Source organism: Talpa occidentalis, unplaced genomic scaffold (genome assembly GCF_014898055.3).
Source record: "Talpa occidentalis isolate TD23 unplaced genomic scaffold, MPIMG_talOcc4v2.1 talOcc4.9, whole genome shotgun sequence".
NCBI lineage: Eukaryota > Metazoa > Chordata > Mammalia > Eulipotyphla > Talpidae > Talpa > Talpa occidentalis.
This window is the reverse complement of record NW_023605305.1, coordinates 2,607,424-2,625,479: the sequence shown is the minus strand read 5'-3', so window position 1 is coordinate 2,625,479 and position 18,056 is coordinate 2,607,424. Positions and strand designations below refer to the sequence as shown.

Genomic DNA, 18,056 nt, shown 5'->3' with positions numbered 1-18,056 from the left:
TAACCCTGGGCAGTGGCTGAGGCGTGCTGCAGCCTAATGATCTCATTAACAAACCACTGAGCTGAGCAGCTGTAGGCGCCGGAACCCCCTCCGGCCTTGCAGTCACTGGGCTCCATCCCGGTTCTCCCGGAGGCTTAGGCTTGGAACAGGCGGGTGTGTGCGGCCCGTCTCCCCAGGCAGTTGCTCTGTCCCCACAAAAGTGTCCTGTAGCAGTCCTCCTCCCTGCAAGCCTGCCCTCCTGCCCCCCAAGATTCCTGTCAGCCACAGTCTTTTTTTTTTTTTTTTTTTTTTAAGATTTATTGATTTATTTATTTATTTATGCAAGCACTGGGTACAGTCAGAAGCACGGGAAGGTGAGAGAATTCACCAGAGTCAGAGCGGGGAGCAGAACAGGCAGGCAGACGGATGGATGGACGGACGGAGGACATTGCTGAGGGGAGCAGTGGGCGGCAAGAGAGGTCTGCGCGCCATGCGGGACCCTCCTCCGGTGGCCGGGGAGCAGCCGGGGATCGAACCGGCGCCGCAGAGACTGCGGGAAGCTTCGCAACCCAGCGCTCAACCGCTGCGCCACCGGGGAGGCCCCAGCTACAGTCTTTACGGGGGCTGGCGAGGGAGAGCCATCTCGGCACCAGCCGCTCAGGCCTGTGTTAAGCAGATTTGCTTGGAAATACATTTCAAGTTCCAGAACTGGAAAGCCATCGGCTCACAGACTGCGGGCTGGGCGCTGTCCAGCGCGGGCCGGGCACTCGGCTCACACAAGGCTTGTATCCTTGCCTCAGGGAGTTGGAAAAGCAGAGGGAAAGCACAGCCACCGACATTCTACAGAAGAAACAGGAAGCAGAAGCCGCCGTAAGTGCCGCCTCTGCCGCCTGGACCCCATCCCCGTGGCCTGCCCCTCCACACCCACAGCGCCCGCCCGTCCAGTCCATGCTCCCCCCGGCGGGTGGGGAAAGGCCACACATCGCGGAGCGGCTCCAGGGCCTTGGGTCCGGCCTCCTCTTGCCCCATGTCCCTTCGGTCTGCGCATTGCCTACGGCGGCAGTGCTTGGGCACGGCATTTGGCTGGAGTCGCGCAGTAATTCCCCTCAAAAGGCGTAAACAAAGTGCTTTGGGAGGCGGTGGGTACTGTCCTCCCTCCCTTCAAGCGATGTAAGAGGACAGATCTCGAGGATGAGTAAGGGGGGTGCTGTGGGCCCCTTGGGGGACAGGGAGGCCTGAAATACCCCCCATGTGGCTGTGGCCTCTGAACCGAGAGGTGGAACAGGTGGGGCCCGGCGCCATGTCTCCTCCTTGGCAGGTGCGGTTGATGCAAGAATCTGTCCGAAGAATAATCGAGGCAGAGGAGTCCAGAATGGGTGAGAAGGCGTGGCTCCCCCTGTGGGGGTGGGCATGTGGTCTCAGCTGCCCGCCCGTCCTGCGGCCCAGCTTTTGGGGGACAGGGAGGGCCTGTCCCTGCTGACCCAGCCCTCCCTCAGGGCTCATCATCGTGAATGCCTGGTATGGGAAATTTGTCAACGACAAGAGCAGGAAGAGCGAGAAGGTGAAGGTGATTGACGTCACGGTGCCCCTGCAGTGCCTGGTGAAGGACTCGAAGCTCATCCTCACAGAAGCCTCCAAGGTACAGTGCTGCCAGGCCCACAGCAAAGGCTTCTGGGGTAGGGTCAACCCAGCCCCTCAGAGTGGCCCTCAGTGCCACCCTGGCTGCCCAGCCCCAGGCCGGCCACACTGGAGCCAGTCCCTCCGACACATCCGGCCTCCACTCCTCAGGGGCCGGTGGTGTCTGCCTGGTGCTGGCGCAAAGCACACCGGCCTTGTGCTGCTCAGTCTGCTTCCCCTCGCCTTGTTGCGAGCGAGCCAGCGGGAGGTCACCTGACCTGTGCACTTTCAAGACCCACACTGGCCTGGTCACCACACCTGTGCACTTTCAAGACCCACACTGGGTATGGGCAGTCAAGGCTGTTCAAGTGCAGAGTAGCTCGGGTTCGAGGCCTCCTGGCTCCCTGCAGAAGTCTCTGGGGGTCTCTGCTTCCTGGCGGGGGCTTTGGTGAGGACAGAGGTGACTCTGTGTAGCTAGAGGGACATCTAGGGCTACCTGAGCGGCTTTTTTTTTTTAAGATTTTTTTTTTATTTATTTATACAAGCACTGGGTACAGTCAGAAGCGCGGGAGGGTGAGAGGATTCACCAGAGCCAGAGCGGGAAACAGAACAGGCAGACTGACGAAACACACTGCTGAGGGGAGCAGCGGGCGGCAGGAGAGGTCTGCGCGCCATGTGGGACCCTCGCCCGGTGGCCGGGGATCAAACCGGCGCTGCAGAGGCTGCGGGCAGCTTCGCAGCCCAGCGCTCAACCGCTGCGCCACCAGGGGAGGCCCTTACCTGAGCAGCTTTTTGACATTCTCACACCTGCGTCTCTGAGCTCCCAAGTTTGCCCCTGTTGTGAGCAGCTCCTGAGGGGAAGTCCAGGCCCTTCCTGACAGTGCAGGTGGTGAAACCCCACAAATCACCTTCCAATTAATGGTCTGTTCTGACAGGCGGGGCTGCCCGGCTTTTACGACCCATGTGTGGGGGAGGAGAAGAACCTGAAAGTGCTGTACCAGTTCCGGGGCGTCCTGCACCAGGTGATGGCGCAGGACGGCGAGGCCCTCCGGATACCCAAGCAGTGTGAGTCGCGGCCCCTTTGTGAGAAACAGCGGTGCTTCGACCCCCAGATTCTTCCCGTCCACAGCTCACAGGATTGACACAGACGGATAAACTGCTCTGGCCCCTTGGGACCAGGGACATCAAGGGTGGGGGTGACAGCCACCACGTGCCCTCCTGTCCGCCTGGGGTTAGGGCCCCAGCTGCCCTCGGGCCTGCTGGGAGGTCTGGAGGGATCGGCCCTCCCCAAGGGGAACTTTAGCGAGCCAGGTGAGGGAAGCCGCCCCTGGGGTGATGCATGCCGAGCCGACTCAGCGGCTGTTTTGTTCCAGAACCGGTGGTTCTGGGTGGGTTGGGCTCCCTCCACAGGCCAGGCCGAAGCTGAGCCTCTGAAGTAGAAAGCGGCGGGGAAACAGTGGTGCTTTGACCCATAGATTCTTTCCTTCCACAGCTCACAGGATTGACACAGACGGATAAACTGCTTCAGAAACCAGATTAAAAAGAGGCTGCGAAAAATCTTCCTGGGATTCTACAAATTTGGAAGCAGGGGAAAAACCCAGATATCAGATGTGTTTCTATTATCCCTCTAGAAGGTGGCGCCGTGTCATTACATGAAGGGACACACAGCCCCACGTGTGGGTGCTGTGGGAGGGCCAAGGCCGCCCCTCCTGGACCAGACTACACGCCGGGTCTGCCCTCCCCAGGATGGTGTCCCTGGAGGGAAGGACGCCTCGGCCCTCCAGGCGCTCGCACAAGCCGACTGCAGCCACCGGCCGCTCCCGGTCTGTCCTGAGGTATTTATGGAAACCCCACCCTCGCGCACAGGACTGTGAACCACCCCTGAAGCCCACGCCGAACCTGGAACCGGAGCAGGGAGGCAGGCTTCTCCCGAGCAGGGGTCTCCGGCCCGGTGAGCTTCCTGAAGCCTCCTCCTCCTGCCGAAATGTTACTAAGTGAATCTGGAGAGGATTGTGTGGGTTTATAAATCTTTTTATCTGAGAATGAATGGTTCTGGAAGTAAGTCTCTTTTTTCCCCTCCCAGAACTTCTCAAATCATTCCACAGCACCGGGCCTGGGCAGAGTGGTGTCCCTCCCTTTCCTCTCCCGGGCCACACAGCACCGCCTGGGCCACCCCCAAGAACGCAGGGCTGCAGGAGCGGTCCCCCCGGTGCAGGGGAAGCGCGCGCGATGAGAGGTGAAGGGGCCAGGGGTCCCAGCTCCCAGACTGGCCTGTGCCTCGCTCGGTGTGGCCAGCAGGTGGCGTTGCCACCCCCACAGCCTGTGGCCCCAGGCCCTGCTCTCAACCCTCCACCTTCACAAGCCTCTTCCACGGAGGTGGGGATGTCAGGAGCCCACCCCCTCAGAGCCGCCTGGTGTGGCCTCACTTTCCTGGTGAGCAGAGGGCCCTGGTGGGCCGCTGTCCTGCCAGCCCCGCAGCCTCCTCACTGGTCCTGCTGTCGGAGTCAGCTCCTCTGGTCTCGGGAAAGGCCCAGTTGCCCAGTTCTGTGATACTTAGGACCCGCTCCGAGCCCACTCTGAAGGGGGTTGTGCGCGCAAGCCTGACAGGGCTGCAGTGCATGCCCACCACGCCGGCCTCTTCTGGGCCCCCAGGCTGCTCCTGTTTGGAAGACGGTACGGAAGGCGCCTCGCCCCACAATAAACCTTTCCTGGACACCGGACGGCATTTGTAATGCATCTGTGTTCGCCGCAAGGATGAGGAAAGCGCCCCTCATTGGCGCTGTCGCGGCCAGGCCTGGCCTGGGAGGAACAGCCTCGCCGGGCCGGCCCCTCCACTCGGTGCGGTGGAGGCGGCAGGGCTGGGTTTTCACTTGCTCTTGGAAGCACTGAAGCCAGATACTTCCGTAGTCGGAGGTGTCGGCCCAGGCCCGGTCTGGCCTTCGCTGCAGAGGCCCTGGGCTCCGCCCCCACCCGCGGTCAGTGAGGAGGCGGCCTGCGCCTAGGAGACGCTTTATTTAAAAGTTGTTCGCTCGCACAGGCCCTGTAAGGAGGCTCCTCACACCGAGTGCCGCTGTGCTCCCCCTCAGGTGTGGTGGGCGTGGGGGTGACCCCACCCTCCGAGTCAGCCCCTGGACCCCGCTGCCCCTCAGGAAACGTGCTTCCTCCCCTCTGGGGGAGCCGTGGCCAGCTTCACTCAGGACACTCGGGACGGGGGCGCTCGCCCCCCACAGTGGTGACAGGACACCAGGGCCAGCCCTCCCCCCAGAGACAGGACTGCCACGCCCATGGCCTCCCCTCCCGCTGACCTCCACGGAGGCGACAGCAGGCTTCTCGCCAGGGGACAGGACTGAGGTGTCCAGCCGTGGCCCAGCCAACACCGCTGCCCGCCCTCCAGGGGCTCCCAGAAATCCCAGCTGACGGGCTCAGCTCCGCTGCTCAGGCCGCGGCCTGGCCTGGAGTCCCGGCTGCCCAGCCCTGTGGGCGCGGAGGCGGCTGCACATCCTCTGCATCACCAGCCTCTGGGCTTTCAAGCGCTTTCGAAGCTTCTCGTTTTCCTTCAGCGTCAGGAAGAGCTTTTTTTTTAGGGCATCCAAGTCCAAAAGGGCGTAGCTGTGATCAGGCGGCTGCGTGGGGAGGGGTGGCCTCAGTCCTGGGGGGCTGGCTGGCTGACCGGGGGCCTTGGCTGCTTCCGGCCCGTGTGGCAGGACCTGAGGACAGAGGTGGGAACGGGTAAGGCGCCAAAGGCCGGGGCCCGCAAGGGGCTGCTCAGCCGGGAGCTCATGTCAGCAACCTGGCCCGGGCAGGCAGCAGGGCCCACATCACAGCTCGCCTGAGACCCCAGGGGGCCTGAGGCACGGCTGCAGGCAGGCATCATTGGGAAGCCCTGGACTCTGGCCACGTCCCATGGTGCTCTGGGCGTGGGCAGCAACTCCATCTCGAGCGAACCCTGCGGTGCTGAGACCGCCCGAGCTCGGCCACCTTCGGCCCTGGCCGGCGCCTACCTGCCTCCCGGGCTCGCTGGTGTTTGGTGGCAGCTGAAGTGCTCCGAGCGCGGCGTCCATCGTCCTCCCTGGGCCCAACTCCCCGGCCTCCGTTGCCAGGAGGACCTGAGAACCGGGGCAGAAGCGGGAAGCTGAGCGCAGGCCCCGGAGCCCTGCAGTCCTTGCGCATCCCTGGCGAGCCGCCGTCCGGGGGCAGCTACAGCCAGGACCAGCCCAGGCCGGGGGCAGGACCGCGGCCAGGCTTGCGACAACCGCCCTTGTTTGCTAAGACAGGAGGAAGCGGGCAGGGGAGACTTCTGCTTTTCCTCCTCCCGGAAGCCTGGATTCTGAGCACAGCAGCAAACCCCCGCCGGCCACCTGGCTCAGCAGCTGCGGCCGCCGCGGCAAGTGACGGCGAGCACTCACCTTTCCTTCCTCGGAGCTGGCATTTCCGGCCCGGCCAGCAGGGTCTGTGTTCTCCCTCACCAGCTGCAAGAGACATGGCACTGCTGTGGCCTGGCTGAGAAGCGCAGGGCCTGCTGTCAGGCCAGCCTGCTGGGGGTGCCCAGCCGGCCCTGGTCTCCGCCGTGGCGGAGAGGGGCCCAAGGGGGTGATCAGGCCCCACGAGGCCAAGGACCTAAGTCACACGAGGCACCCCCAGGGCGCACGGGAGGTGCCCAAGGGGCGGCAGCCACACACATCAGACTCGGAGTCCGGACACAAAGGAGGGGCCACAAATGCCCCCCAGTCGTCAAACCCATCTCTGAACTGAGGGACAAACGTTTGGCCATTAACAAGTGGCCGCGAGCAAACAACTCTCCCTGGCGCTACCCTGAGGCAGCAGGTTCTGGCTTAGAGTCGGATCGGCTGTCGAGCCTGCTCACCCACCCCGACACGCACCCAGTCAGCGACACCCTCCCCTCCGTGGAGCGCGTCTGGGGAGTCGCGCTCACGGTCAGCCTCTTACACACAAAGTCGGAACTTCACAAGCACGTAAGCTAGACGCTCAGGAAGGCGCCAGTGCCTTCCACGATGGAAACAAAGCATCATCGGTGCCGGGTGTGGGGGCTCACGCGTGACGGCATCGCTGCCCTCTCGAGCCTATGCTGGGCGGGGAGCCCACCGAGCAGGACGGTGGGGAGCCCGGGCCGGACAACGTGAGCAGGTGGGAAGGGCCAGAGCGGAGGCCCGAGGCGGGCGGCCGCTCTGAGGCCCTGTGCACGCCGCTGCGGCAGCCCCGCTCGCCAGTAAAACCCAAACCGCACAGGCAGCTGTCCACTGGGTCCCCCCGCCCCCGGCCGATGCCCACGGGGCGCGGGCTCCCTCCAGGGCTCCACCCACGTCGTCCTACGCCTGGACGGACCTCAGCAGGCCCGTCGGGTGCACGGCGGTGGCACGCTTGGCCACCCGCCACCCGCTCCAGAGCCCTGGCTGGCTAGGGGAAGGCGGCCTGAGTGCCACTCAGCGGAGCCCCCGGCTCCAAGTCCTCACCGCGTGGCCCGGGGGCGAGACTCCCGCCGGAGAGACGTGGGAGGCCCAGGCCCCGCACACGCCGCCAGCTGTTGGGCAGCGTCCAGCTGTGAGGCCTGGTTAGTTTTTAACGTGTCTCTAAGTCTCAGCTTCCCTAAAGTGGCGCGCACGGGCAGCCGGGGGCCGGGCACCGGAGGCTTGGCAGGGCCGCCCTCGCTGTCCCGGATCTCCGCCTCGGCCATCCCCGCTCGGGCCCCGCCCCCTGTGCCGGGTGGGGAAGGTGCGGGCGGCGCCCACCTGCCCGGGCTCCTGGAAGGCGAACACGGTGGGCACGGCGTTGAGCTTCAGGTTCTTGCGGTTCCCGAAGGCGCTGAAGCACTCGGGGCGGAAGTGCTCGGAGCAGATGACCGTGTGCTGCTTGGGCTGGAAGTTGCCCCGGCCGATGTTCAGCACCCACTCCTTCAGCAGCTCCGGGCGGCTCAGCGGGAACCTGGGGGCCCAAGGAAGCGCGCGAGGGGGTCAGCAGAGCCGGACCCCGCACTTCAGGGTCTGCAGGGACTTCCTCCTCGCAGTGCCGGGCCGGACAGCTGGGAGGATTCAGTCACCCCCGCCAGCCACACCCCACTTCCAGGCGCCCTGTTGGGGCTGTCAAGGGCACCTCCAAGGAAACCCAAGACCGGGAGCGTGACAGGAGCAGCCTTGCCAGGGGCGCCTTCACCTGCTCCTCCCGGAGTCTTCTACTGGGGGCCCCTGTGCTAAGGGTGTGGGGGTGAGTAAGTCCCGCCTCCTGGAGCCCGCATTCCAGCACAGGAGACGGCGGTGAACCACAGGTGCACTGTCAGCACAAAGAGCAGGACGTGGTCAGGGACGGTCCCCCAAAGGTGACATTTGAGCGGAGGCTGCAGGAAGGAGAACAGGAGGAAGGGCCCAAGCAAAGGCACCGTGACAGCAGCCGGAGCGGACGGGCCAGGCTGGGCCAGGCTGGCGGGCCGTGGGCCACTGGGAAGTCCCTGGAGGCTCTGGGCAGAGGAGACACATCAAGTGCACCCCAGCTGCTCCTGCACTGTCCCCAGCCTCCCGCCCGGCCTCAGCCCCGGGGGGTGGACAGGAGTGGTCGCGCGGGGGCAGACCTGGTGATGACTTTGGAAGTTCACCAGCAGACGGTGAAATAAAGGAGTCCCAGATACTGAGGGGGGCGGGCAGGCTGCAGGAAGGGCAGGTTGGGGTTCTGAAGCTTGGTTTTATGTTAGGTGTTAAATTTGAGGTGCTTCGTAGATGCCCTTCTAGAAGTGCTGGAATGGACGGGCAGGGAGACACCCCTGCCTGGAGATGCCAAAGTGGGACCCCGCGTAAGGTGGCAACGCCGGGGCCCACGCCCTCAAGTGCTCCACGTCTACCCTCGGAAATGAGAAGGATCCAGCAAAGGAGACGGACGGAGAAGGGGCGCGGGACAAAGGCTGGCAGGAGGCCAAGGAGCCAGGACGAAGTGTCCCGAGGTCAGTGGCAGTCGCGTCAAAGCTGCAGAGGTCGATTCAGAGCACAGGACGCAGCATGTGGCGTCACGCGTGGCCACTGGAGACACAGGAGTTCTCTGGTGGCTGACTGAAGGGGGTTCCAGAAAGAACCCGAGACAAACCCACTCCCAGGCGTGTCAATGCACCGCAAGTCTCTTCCCAGCAAAACCACGCAGAGCCACGTGCTTGTAACGCCACCAGCAGCACCCACGTGCCCCTCAACTGGAGCACAAACCACCCGGTTCCGTGGAGCACCACACAGCCCCGGGGAGGGCCGGGCTGCTGCGGGCACGGGGCACAAGGGTGCCTGAGACAGGAGCAGGACAGCGTGAGACTGCCCCCCGGGAAAGCGTTCTGGGAAGTAGCCCTCGGGGTGTGGGAGCAGAGACCGCAGGGAGGGGCTGTGGGGGGTCCCCCGGGGTTGGGGACATTCGCGGTCTCACACAGGGTGTTCTCTGCTACACTGGCTGGGGGCTTACAACTCCGCACACTTCCAAGAAAGTGCCAGTGGGGGTACGGGGGTGAGGCCGTGAGCATGCCCTGGGGTCCCGCCCGAGAAGCCCTGGGGTCCCGCCAGAGAAGCCCTGGGGTCCCGCCCGAGAAGCCCTGGGGTCCCGCCTGAGATGCCCTGGGGTCCCGCCAGAGAAGCCCTGGGGTCCGGCCTGAGATGCCCTGGGGTCCCTCCTGAGAAGCCCTGGGGTCCCTCCTGAGAAGCCCTGGGGTCCCGCCTGAGAAGCCCTGGGGTCCCGCCTGAGAAGCCCTGGGGTCCCTCCTGAGAAGCCCTGGGGTCCCGCCTGAGATGCCCTGGGGTCCGGCCTGAGATGCCCTGGGGTCCCTCCCGAGAAGCCCTGGGTCCCTCCCGAGAAGCCCTGGGGTCCCTCCCGAGAAGCCCTGGGGTCCCTCCCGAGATGCCCTGGGGTCCCGACCGAGATGCCCTGGGGTCCCGCCCGAGATGCCCTGGGGTCCCGCCTGAGAAGCCCTGGGGTCCCTCCCGAGAAGCCCTGGGGTCCCTCCCGAGAAGCCCTGGGGTCCCGCCCGAGAAGCCCTGGGGTCCCGCCTGAGATGCCCTGGGGTCCGGCCTGAGATGCCCTGGGGTCCCTCCCGAGAAGCCCTGGGGTCCCTCCCGAGAAGCCCTGGGGTCCCTCCCGAGAAGCCCTGGGGTCCCGCCCGAGAAGCCCTGGGGTCCCGCCCGAGAAGCCCTGGGGTCCCGCCCGAGAAGCCCTGGGGTCCCGCCCGAGAAGCCCTGGGGTCCCGCCCGAGAAGCCCTGGGGTCCCGCCCGAGAAGCCCTGGGGTCCCGCCCGAGAAGCCCTGGGGTCCCGCCGCAGGGCACAGACAACAAGCGGGCGCCATCCGGCCGGGCCTGAGGACAAGCTCCCGGGCAGGGGCCGTCCCCTCCGCCCAGACCCGGCGCCCTGGGCGCTGGGAAGGGGTCTTGGGACTGGGGGGCAGGCCAACCCCCCCGGGCAGCCCCGAATCTCGCCGCGACAGCCGGGCCGCCCGTGCCCGGCCCCGGCTGGTTCTCCCCTTCCCTCGCGACGCGGGGGTGCGCCGGCGCCGGGCCCGGCCCCCGACACGCCCCACCGCGCTCCGCGGCAGCCGCGGGGCCTCGGCGCGCAGGGGCGCGGCGACCGGGCCGGGGCGCGGGGCGAGGCGGGGCGCGGGGCTGGACGCGCACGCCCCGCGGCGGGGCCCGGCGAGGCCCGAGAGCGCGGCGGGGCCGCCCGCCCGCCCTCCGCTCCGGCCTCGGGCTCCGGCGGGGGCGGCCGGCCGGCCCGGGGAGGCGCCCCGCGGGCCCCGCGCTCACCGGTGGAAGGTGAGCTGCTTCCGGCGGCTGCTGTAGCGGTTGCAGCACTGGCGCGCCGCGCACGACTTCGGCATCTCGCCGCGGGCCGGCTGCCCCCAACAAAGATGGCGGCGGCGGGGCGGGCCGGGCCCGGCCGGGCCTGCGCGGGCGCTGGGGCGGGGGCGGGGCCTGGCCGCGCCGGGGGCGGGGCGAGGGCGGGGCGGGCCGGACCTGCGCGGGCGCTGGGGCGGGGGCGGGGCCTGGCCGCGCCGGGGGCGGGGCGAGAGCGGGGCGGGCCGGACTGCGCGGGCGCTGGGGCGGGCCTGGCGGGGGCGGGGCGGGGCGGGGCGGGGCGGGGCCTCGGGCCCCGGAGCTGGACGCGAGCCCGGCTCTGCTCCACTGCCAGCTCCTCTGGCGGTCACGGCGACCCGCGTCGCTCAGAGTGGGACGGGTTCCAGGGTGCCACGTCAAGGGGTGCTCTGGGCCCCGACTCGGACCCCAAGCTCTAATCCGGGCCTCCAGTGCCAGTTTCACCCCAGTTCGCTGAAAGCTGCTCACCCTACTCCCTTGCTCGGGAGACCCCAAGATTCACACCGGAGGGCTTGGCTTTGGACAACTGGAAACCCGAGGAGGCTCAAGGCCCCATTCAGCCAGTGGCTTCAGACTCCAGAGGCTACACAGGTTCTGGCGGGAGGCGGCCCTGGGTGACCACTATTTGGTCACTAATCAGAGCTAGGCAGACACCAGGCTCAGACTCGGGGGACCCTGGCAGTGTAAGGGGGCAGCAAGAGCACCCCAGAGAAATTCAGTTCTGGGTTTGCAGAACCTCAGGCTGCAGCTGTTCCAAAACAGGTTAAACATGGGGTTTAAGCTGATCCACCACCGCTGAAGGACTGTGAAAGCCATTCACGCCTATTCAGACTGTGGTTTCTGGAGAACTTACTAGAAAACTTGATTAAGGGCTGCGGGCATTTTTCACCCTGCTAAACTTCAAGCTCTCACGTCACTTGCTCATCTGATCACGGTCTGGGGAGGTGACAGGAGAACCGTCCAACTGTCCTTCAGCACAGAGTACAAGCACCCAAGCTAGACAAGAACCTCAAAGTAGCAATATATTTATTTACAAAATATACAGTTTCACAGAAACAGCTTCGCTTTATACACATAAACTTTGTAATTACACAGAACCATGTAAACGGTGTTAAGTGTCTGGCCTGGCCAAAGCCAATGGGAGGGGCTTGCAAAGGGGGTGACACAACAGCTCTCCCTCCCCTCACTTCATTAGTCACCCACCGGGAGCCCCTGAATGGGCCAAGGGTCAGCCTACTATGGGGAAGGGAGCTGATCGCAGCCGCCCAGCTCAATCTTAACAAAACCAAGGTGTCCTGACTTCAGGACACCACCCACAGGGTAGATGTGTTAGAAGAACAAAAAGGAAAGGGAAGAACAGAAACCGAGATGAACATGGAAGCCTTCCAGAGGCATCGCCAGGCGGCGGGCCCCCCAAGACACAGCCATCGCCGGGCTGGCGGCTCCGCACTAAAATCACGCACCTTGAACACACTTTTAAAACCTTGAGCGTTTAGAAGAAAAAAAAAAAAGTAAAAACCCTTTGGAACTTTGGCTATTCTCATGTTGAAGACACTGGACAGGCCATGGCAAGGGGCAAATCTTTGGCAAATTCCTCCCTACTCTTCCTGGCTGTTCGCCCTGGTCAGAGCCGGCTGTGGTCCGGGGGGAAGGTGGTTCCTCAGCCAGCTTCTCCCCGTTCTCCTCCACGGCAGTTTCTCCCTTGGGGATCTTCATCATAAACGAGGTTTCAGAAACTATTTCTATTTTTGTGTTAATATTAGCAACAGAATCAAAAATAAAATTGGAGGGGAAAAAAAGGTAGTTGGCTGGTCAAGCATGAAAGACACTAGACAAACTTGGCCTCTGGCCCCTCAAACCCCTCAAAACCCCCAGGGCCCGGCCGGGACATGGCGGGTGCAGCCCCCCAGGGAGAGCGGGGGTCCAGCCTGGCATTCTTCCCTCGCCATGCTCTGTAAGAACAACGCTCCCGGAAAACACACGCCGCCACTCACCCGACAGAAAACAATTTTGAGAACAAGTATCTGAACTGGGGAAGAGCGATGGCGACCTTGAAGCAGCACAAAGCCCTGGTCTCCCGCCAACCCCAGAACCACCCGTGTCCAGGGCATACCGGCCTGGCAGAGCCCTGCGGGGGCTTCTCCGGGCGGGGCTGCCGGGGGCCACCCGGGTCAGGGTCAGACTCGGGCTCTGAAGAACTCTGCACAGTTCCGGGCCAATGTTACCTGACCGCCCCCTCGCCGGCTCAAACCAGACACAGCCTTCCTGCCAGTCGTACCCGTGCCCCGTGGAACCAGCAGGCCAGCCTGAATGGGGACTGGGGGAGCAAGAATCCGCAGAGAGACCTTCGATGTTCAGCCCGACGGAGAGGAACTCACGCCCGAGCCCGCGCGGCCTCGCCTGCTCCTGGGCAGCGGCACGAGAGGAAGAGACCGCAGCTGCCACCTTGCTTGCCCGGGCCCAGCAGGGCTCTTACACCAGCCGGAGAGGAAGGGCACCCAGGCAGAGACCTGCCCACACTTTTGGCTATTATCGTGCAAAAAGACAGGTTTTTACATCGTGCAAAACAGGAAACAGTTATGAGCACAGGGCTCCGCGACCCCCGTTCCAAGAGGAGCGGCCACATCCTGTCCCTTTGAACAAACGGAGGGAAACCCAGGGCGAACTGGCCAAGCCGCCGCCCCGGGGCGCCCCGCTCAGGGGGAGACGTGAGGACCCCAGCAGGGCGCCCCCAGGAGGCGGGAAGCGGGCGGCCCAGAGGGGGCAGCTGGAACCGGCTGTGCAGACACTTACTGCAGGAGACTTACACTCGGGGACGCGCGCGCGGGGGCTGTTCCGACGCGCCGGGGACACGGACCCTCTCCCCCCTACACCGCGGAGGCCGGTGTCACAGCGGCCCGGCCTCCCCCCCCCGGCCAGTGGAGCAAGAATTCACGGTGCCACCTACCCCGCTTCCGGGGGAACTGACCCACCGCGGCGGGGCGCCTCCGCTGCAGAGAACGGCGCCGGCAGCGGCTGTGGCCAACGGAGACTTTATTCAGTCACTGCTATGTACAGTTCCGACGCGGACGGCCGGTCCTTGGCTTAGGCACCTGAATGGCGGGGTCTGCCTGCACCGCGGCGGGGGGTTCTGTGCTCGACTCGGAGGGGCCGAGGAACACCGGGTCCCTCCCGACACCTCGAGCGCCAGCTGTCAGTCCAGAAACAGCTTCCGGGAGCCCATCCGGGACCGGTTAGAGCGGCGGATGTCGAACTTGGAGTCCCGGCACTTCTGGCAGACGAACACTTCCGGCACGTTGGACTTCCGGATCTTGGCGCAGGACAGGTGAATCCAGGTGTGGCACTCGTTGCACTCGATCATGGGGCGGCCGGCGAACGGCTTCATGCAGAAGCAGGTCACGAGGTCCCAAGAGTCGTCATCTGCGAGGAGAGAAACATCAAGACCAGGGCAAAGCTTCCCAGGACCCGCCCCCCCATCAGGATCCCCTTCCCCTCGGGAAAGCCCCCGTCCCAGGGGACAGACAGCTGCACTGAGGTGACACCTGACCCCAGCGCGCGGAGCCCGCCCTCCCGAAAACCAGCGACGCCACCGGGGGACCCGCTGCCGCTGAGCTCCCCGGCTCCCTTCTCCGGGTCTCGGCGCAGCCTGGCTGCGCGCGCCCTTCCGAAACACCACGCCCGCCTGCCCCGACCTTTCTCCAGCAAGGGCGGGAGCCTCTGCTGTCGCTCCAGCCACACCGGGCCGGCCCGGGGAGCGCCCACCTGAGTCCACCATGATGTCCTCGTCGTTGCCGGTGCTGTCCTCGTCCCGGAACACCACCTGCTTCCCCTGCCGGACGATAGTCCGTTTGCCTTCAGTCTTTATCTCTGTGACCTGATCGGGTGACACGGTGGCGCAAGAGCCGCTGGAAGGAGTGTCGGAGTCCCAGCCGGAGCAGGGGTCGCCCGGGGCCTGGGGGAGACCCTGCAGCGGGGGACTCGTGGGGGTCTGCACGTAAGGATCGGCAGCTTCCAGCTTGAGCAGACTCCCCATGTACCCCTCCTTCCCCTCGCTGTCCCTCCGCTTCCTCTTCTTCTTCTTCTTCAGCTTGTCGGTCTTTCTGTCCAGCAGGAAGTTGCTGGGCTTGGGCCGCGGCAGCAGGCCGGGCTGCAGGTGGCCGAAGCAGCGGTCGGAGACGGGCAGGGGCACCGCGGAGGGGATGTCCGGGAAGCCGGCCTCCCAGCCATCGCTGTCGACCGTCCCGGCGGTGCTGTTGGCGGGGCTGGGGCTGCTCCTCAAGGGGAGCTCCTGGAAGGACAGAGGCGAGACGCTGAGCCCCCACTCAGGCAGACCCCCAGCCACGGGCCTGCGCCCTTCCCTCTTGGTGTCCTCAGGAGTCGGGGGGACCCTGCCCCACAGCCCAGAACTAAGTCAAGGCTCAGGAAGCACCTGCGAGAAGGGCCTCCAATCTCCCCACTGCCAAGTCCCCCCCACTTCACTGGTACTCCCGAAAGACATGCAATATTTTTAATTAAATGAATATAAATCAACTCTGAGCGTTTCCTGACACTTCAAAAAAAAAAAAACTGGAAACTTCCCAAAATACTGCTGAACCCCCGCGGGGAGGCAGCGACCCGCAGCCAGGAGCGGACTCCGGCCCGAAACCACCCGGGCGTCCCGCTTGCAGAACGCCAGCTGCCCGGCACAGGCAGCGCCCTCCGCCCGCCGGGGGCGGGAGAAACACCAGGTCCCCTTCCTTCAGCCTCACCCGAGGTGGAGACGGAGCACCTGCCGCTGTCCCCGCCCGCCTGGAGCAGGGAAGGTGGAACCCCACGAGCTACATGAGACTTGGGCCAGCTCGCGGCGTCCCAGCAGGCAGGCTCCTGGGGCAGGGCAGTGCGGAGGCACCGGGCCGGGAGGGGCACCCCAGGCACTGCCACTGCTGGGCGGCCCAGGGCAGGGGGTGCGCCCCAGTGCCCCCTCTCTATCCTCAAAATGGGGACAAGGAACAGCACCTCCCTCCTCAGAGGCCAAGGAGAGCTGCGGGGCAGGATTTAAAGCCGGCAGAGTAAAGCCCAGGTGCTCCTGAAGCCCCCCCTAAGCACCCCCCAGGAGCCGCAGAAACCACCCCAGGCCTCCCAGCCTCCCAGAGAGTCCCGCCCGCCCGGGGAGGGGGGTTACCTCCTTCGGGTAGGGGATGTAGCCCGCGTAAGCCAAGACGAAGGTGCAGAACTTGTTGAAATCCTCCACCGTGCGGCGCCTCTTGCAGCTGGGGGAGTACTCCTGCCGGGAGACGGGGTGCGGGGGTGAGGGGCGCTCGAGGGGGGCAAACTCCACCAGCCCAACGCGCCAGCGCCGGAAGGGCGCCCAGGGCCGGGTCACCCCCGTCCAGGCCCGCGGGGCAGGAGCGCCACGGCCCGCGTTTCCTCAGCCCGCGCCGGGGCTCCAGGAGCCGGGTCTGCGGGCTCCCCACTTTGGGGACGGGCGCCGCGGCTGAGCCGCAGCTCTTTACGCGATCCCCAGGCCAACCGCTGCCGCCGCGGCTCTGAGGCCGGACCCGCGCCCCGCCCCGCGGCTCGCCCCCAGGGCGGCCCTTCCCCGGCCGCCAGCCGCCCCTGCCCCCCACCCGCCCCGCACCCAAGGGTGCCCCGCGGCCGCCTCCCGCGCTGAGCCAGCGCCGGCCCGGCCCCGCTCGGCCGGGGAGGCCGGGGGCGGGCGGGGGGGTCTTTCCGGGGCGCCCTCCGAGGCGGCGGGGGGCGGCGCCCCGATGGCCCCGGGGGCGACAGCAACGCGCCCCGCCCGCGTCCAAGCCCCGCCCGCCCCCCCCACCTGCGGCCCGGGCCGCCCCGCGGGGCACGCGAGGGGGGCGCGAGGGGGCGCGGGTGGGCCCGGCCCGGCCCTCCGGCGCGGCGGCGCGCTGGGGGCTCCCGCCCGGTCCAGCGCGCGGCCCGCGGCTCCCGCCGGCCCCCGCCCCGCCCGCCCGCCCGCCCGCCCGCCGGGGGAGGGACGGGGACACGGCCCGGCCGCAACTCCCGGGAAGAACTTCCCCCGCGGGGCCCGGCTCTCGGGCGGGGGGACCCGCGCCCCGCGGCAGCAGATGGCGGCGCGGCCCCCCGCGGAAGCCGCCCCCGACCCTCGACCCCGGAAGGCGCGGGGCCCGCCGCGGGGGGCGCGGGAGGCCGGCGGGCCGGGCCGGGCCTGCGACCCCGGGGGGGCGGCGGCGGCGATCGGGCGCGGCCCCCCCACACCGGCCCCGGGCCGCGCCGGGCGGGGGGCGCGGGGGGCGGCCGGAGCCGCGGCCGAGCCCCGGAGGGCGGGGGGCGGGGCGAGCGGGCGCGGGCGGGGGGCGGGGGGCGGGGGGGGGGGGGCGGGGGCCGAGGGAGGCGCCCGGTGGGGCGGCGGACCCACCTCGGGGCCCGCGGGGGGTGGGACCCCCGGGACCAGCCCCCGCAGCCCGTGGCGCGGGGGGGCGCGGGGGGCGGGCGGGCGGGGCTCGCGAGCGGAGTCCCCGGCCGAGGGCCCGGGCGCGGGGGCCGGCGGGGCGGGCGGGCGGCCGGGGCTGCGGCCGGCGGGGCGGGGGCGCCGGGGCGGGCGCGGGGGCGCGGGAGGCCGCCGCGGCGAGGCCAGCGGGGCGCGGGCCGCGCGGGGGGCGGGGCCGGCGGGGGGCGCGGGTGGGGGAGGGGCGCGGGCGGCGGCGGGGCCGGGGCCGGGGCCGGGCCGGGCCGGGCCGGGCCGGGCGGGGTGGGCGGGGGCGATCGGGCGCAGCCCGCACTCACCTCCGGGTGGAAGGCGGCGGCGCAGGAGCCGGAGTCCATGTTCGGGCGGGGGGCGGGGGGCGGCGCCGCGGGTGCAGGCCCGGGGGGCGGCGCGGGCGCGGGGCGCGGGCGGGGGGCGCCGGCGGCCGCGCGGGGCGAGGCGGGCCCGAGGGGTCCCCCCGGCCGGAGGTGACGGGCGGCGCGGCGCGTGTCGCGCCCCGGGCTCTGTGCGCGCGGGCCGGCGGCCGGGGCCGAGCAGCGCGGGCGGTGCAGCTCCGCGGCCGGCGCGGCGGGCGAGGGCGCTGCGGGGGGCGGCGGCGGCGGCGAGCGGGAACCCGACCGGCTCCCCGACCTGACGCCCAGTTCGGCTCGTGTCTCGGGAGGGAGGGCGGGGAGAGCCGCGAGGGCTGTCGGGAAATGTAGTCTGGGGGCGACGGCGGCCGTCGGCGAGGGGGCGTGGCCACTGGCCGGGCGAGGGGCATTGTGGGAGCGAGCAGTAGTCCGCGGCCTCGCCGCGGAGGCGCACGAAGGCCGCCCCGAGGACTCCAGCCCCCATAGCGCACCGCGGCGGCCGCCGGGCCCGTGGAGGTGGTGTCTCCGCGACTTGAGGCCGCCGGGGCGGGGGAGGTGCGGGGGTCGCGCTGGCTCGGCCGTGGGGGAGGGGCGGCCTGAGGGGCGCCCCCGCGCTGTGTCCGGGGGCGGGGGCGGGGGCGGGAGCGGGGGTCGCCCCCGCGGGTGGAGGCGGGGCTGGCGGCCTGGGCGGCCTTGGGCGGCCTTGGGCGGGGAGGGCGCGGCGGCTCGCGCCTCCTCTTTCTCCTTCGGGACTTGGGGTTCGTCGCCCTTTGTGGGGTTCGTCGCCAGGCGGCCGGGCGGGAGCGGGGCGGCGA

General features: G+C 67.9%; 3 protein-coding genes across 3 annotated transcripts in view; 1 reads left to right on the top strand and 2 right to left on the bottom strand.

Annotated features, from left to right (window-relative positions):
• Window positions 1-2,776, top strand: part of DNAJC11 (DnaJ heat shock protein family (Hsp40) member C11) — a 39,941-nt gene extending 37,165 nt beyond the window's left edge. The window contains exons 12-16 of the mRNA XM_037501134.2: window positions 780-849; window positions 1,298-1,355; window positions 1,476-1,618; window positions 2,532-2,661; window positions 2,726-2,776. Of these exons, the coding sequence (XP_037357031.1) occupies window positions 780-849; window positions 1,298-1,355; window positions 1,476-1,618; window positions 2,532-2,661; window positions 2,726-2,751 (427 nt within the window). The 3' untranslated portion in view covers window positions 2,752-2,776. The remainder of the gene's footprint in view (window positions 1-779; window positions 850-1,297; window positions 1,356-1,475; window positions 1,619-2,531; window positions 2,662-2,725) is intronic.
• A 3-nt stretch (window positions 2,777-2,779) lies between these two features.
• Window positions 2,780-10,477, bottom strand: THAP3 (THAP domain containing 3). Its single transcript, XM_037501135.2, has 5 exons — window positions 10,366-10,477; window positions 7,344-7,536; window positions 6,003-6,065; window positions 5,598-5,702; window positions 2,780-5,303 (listed from the first exon to the last, which is right to left on the bottom strand). The coding sequence occupies exons 1-5, from the start codon at window positions 10,437-10,439 to the stop codon at window positions 5,019-5,021; spliced, it is 720 nt and encodes a 239-aa protein (XP_037357032.1). The 5' UTR covers window positions 10,440-10,477; the 3' UTR covers window positions 2,780-5,018.
• Window positions 10,478-10,836: 359 nt separating this feature from the next.
• Window positions 10,837-17,262, bottom strand: PHF13 (PHD finger protein 13). Its single transcript, XM_037500214.2, has 4 exons — window positions 17,191-17,262; window positions 15,596-15,697; window positions 14,197-14,722; window positions 10,837-13,854 (listed from the first exon to the last, which is right to left on the bottom strand). The coding sequence occupies exons 1-4, from the start codon at window positions 17,227-17,229 to the stop codon at window positions 13,628-13,630; spliced, it is 894 nt and encodes a 297-aa protein (XP_037356111.1). The 5' UTR covers window positions 17,230-17,262; the 3' UTR covers window positions 10,837-13,627.
• Window positions 17,263-18,056: the final 794 nt, after the last annotated feature.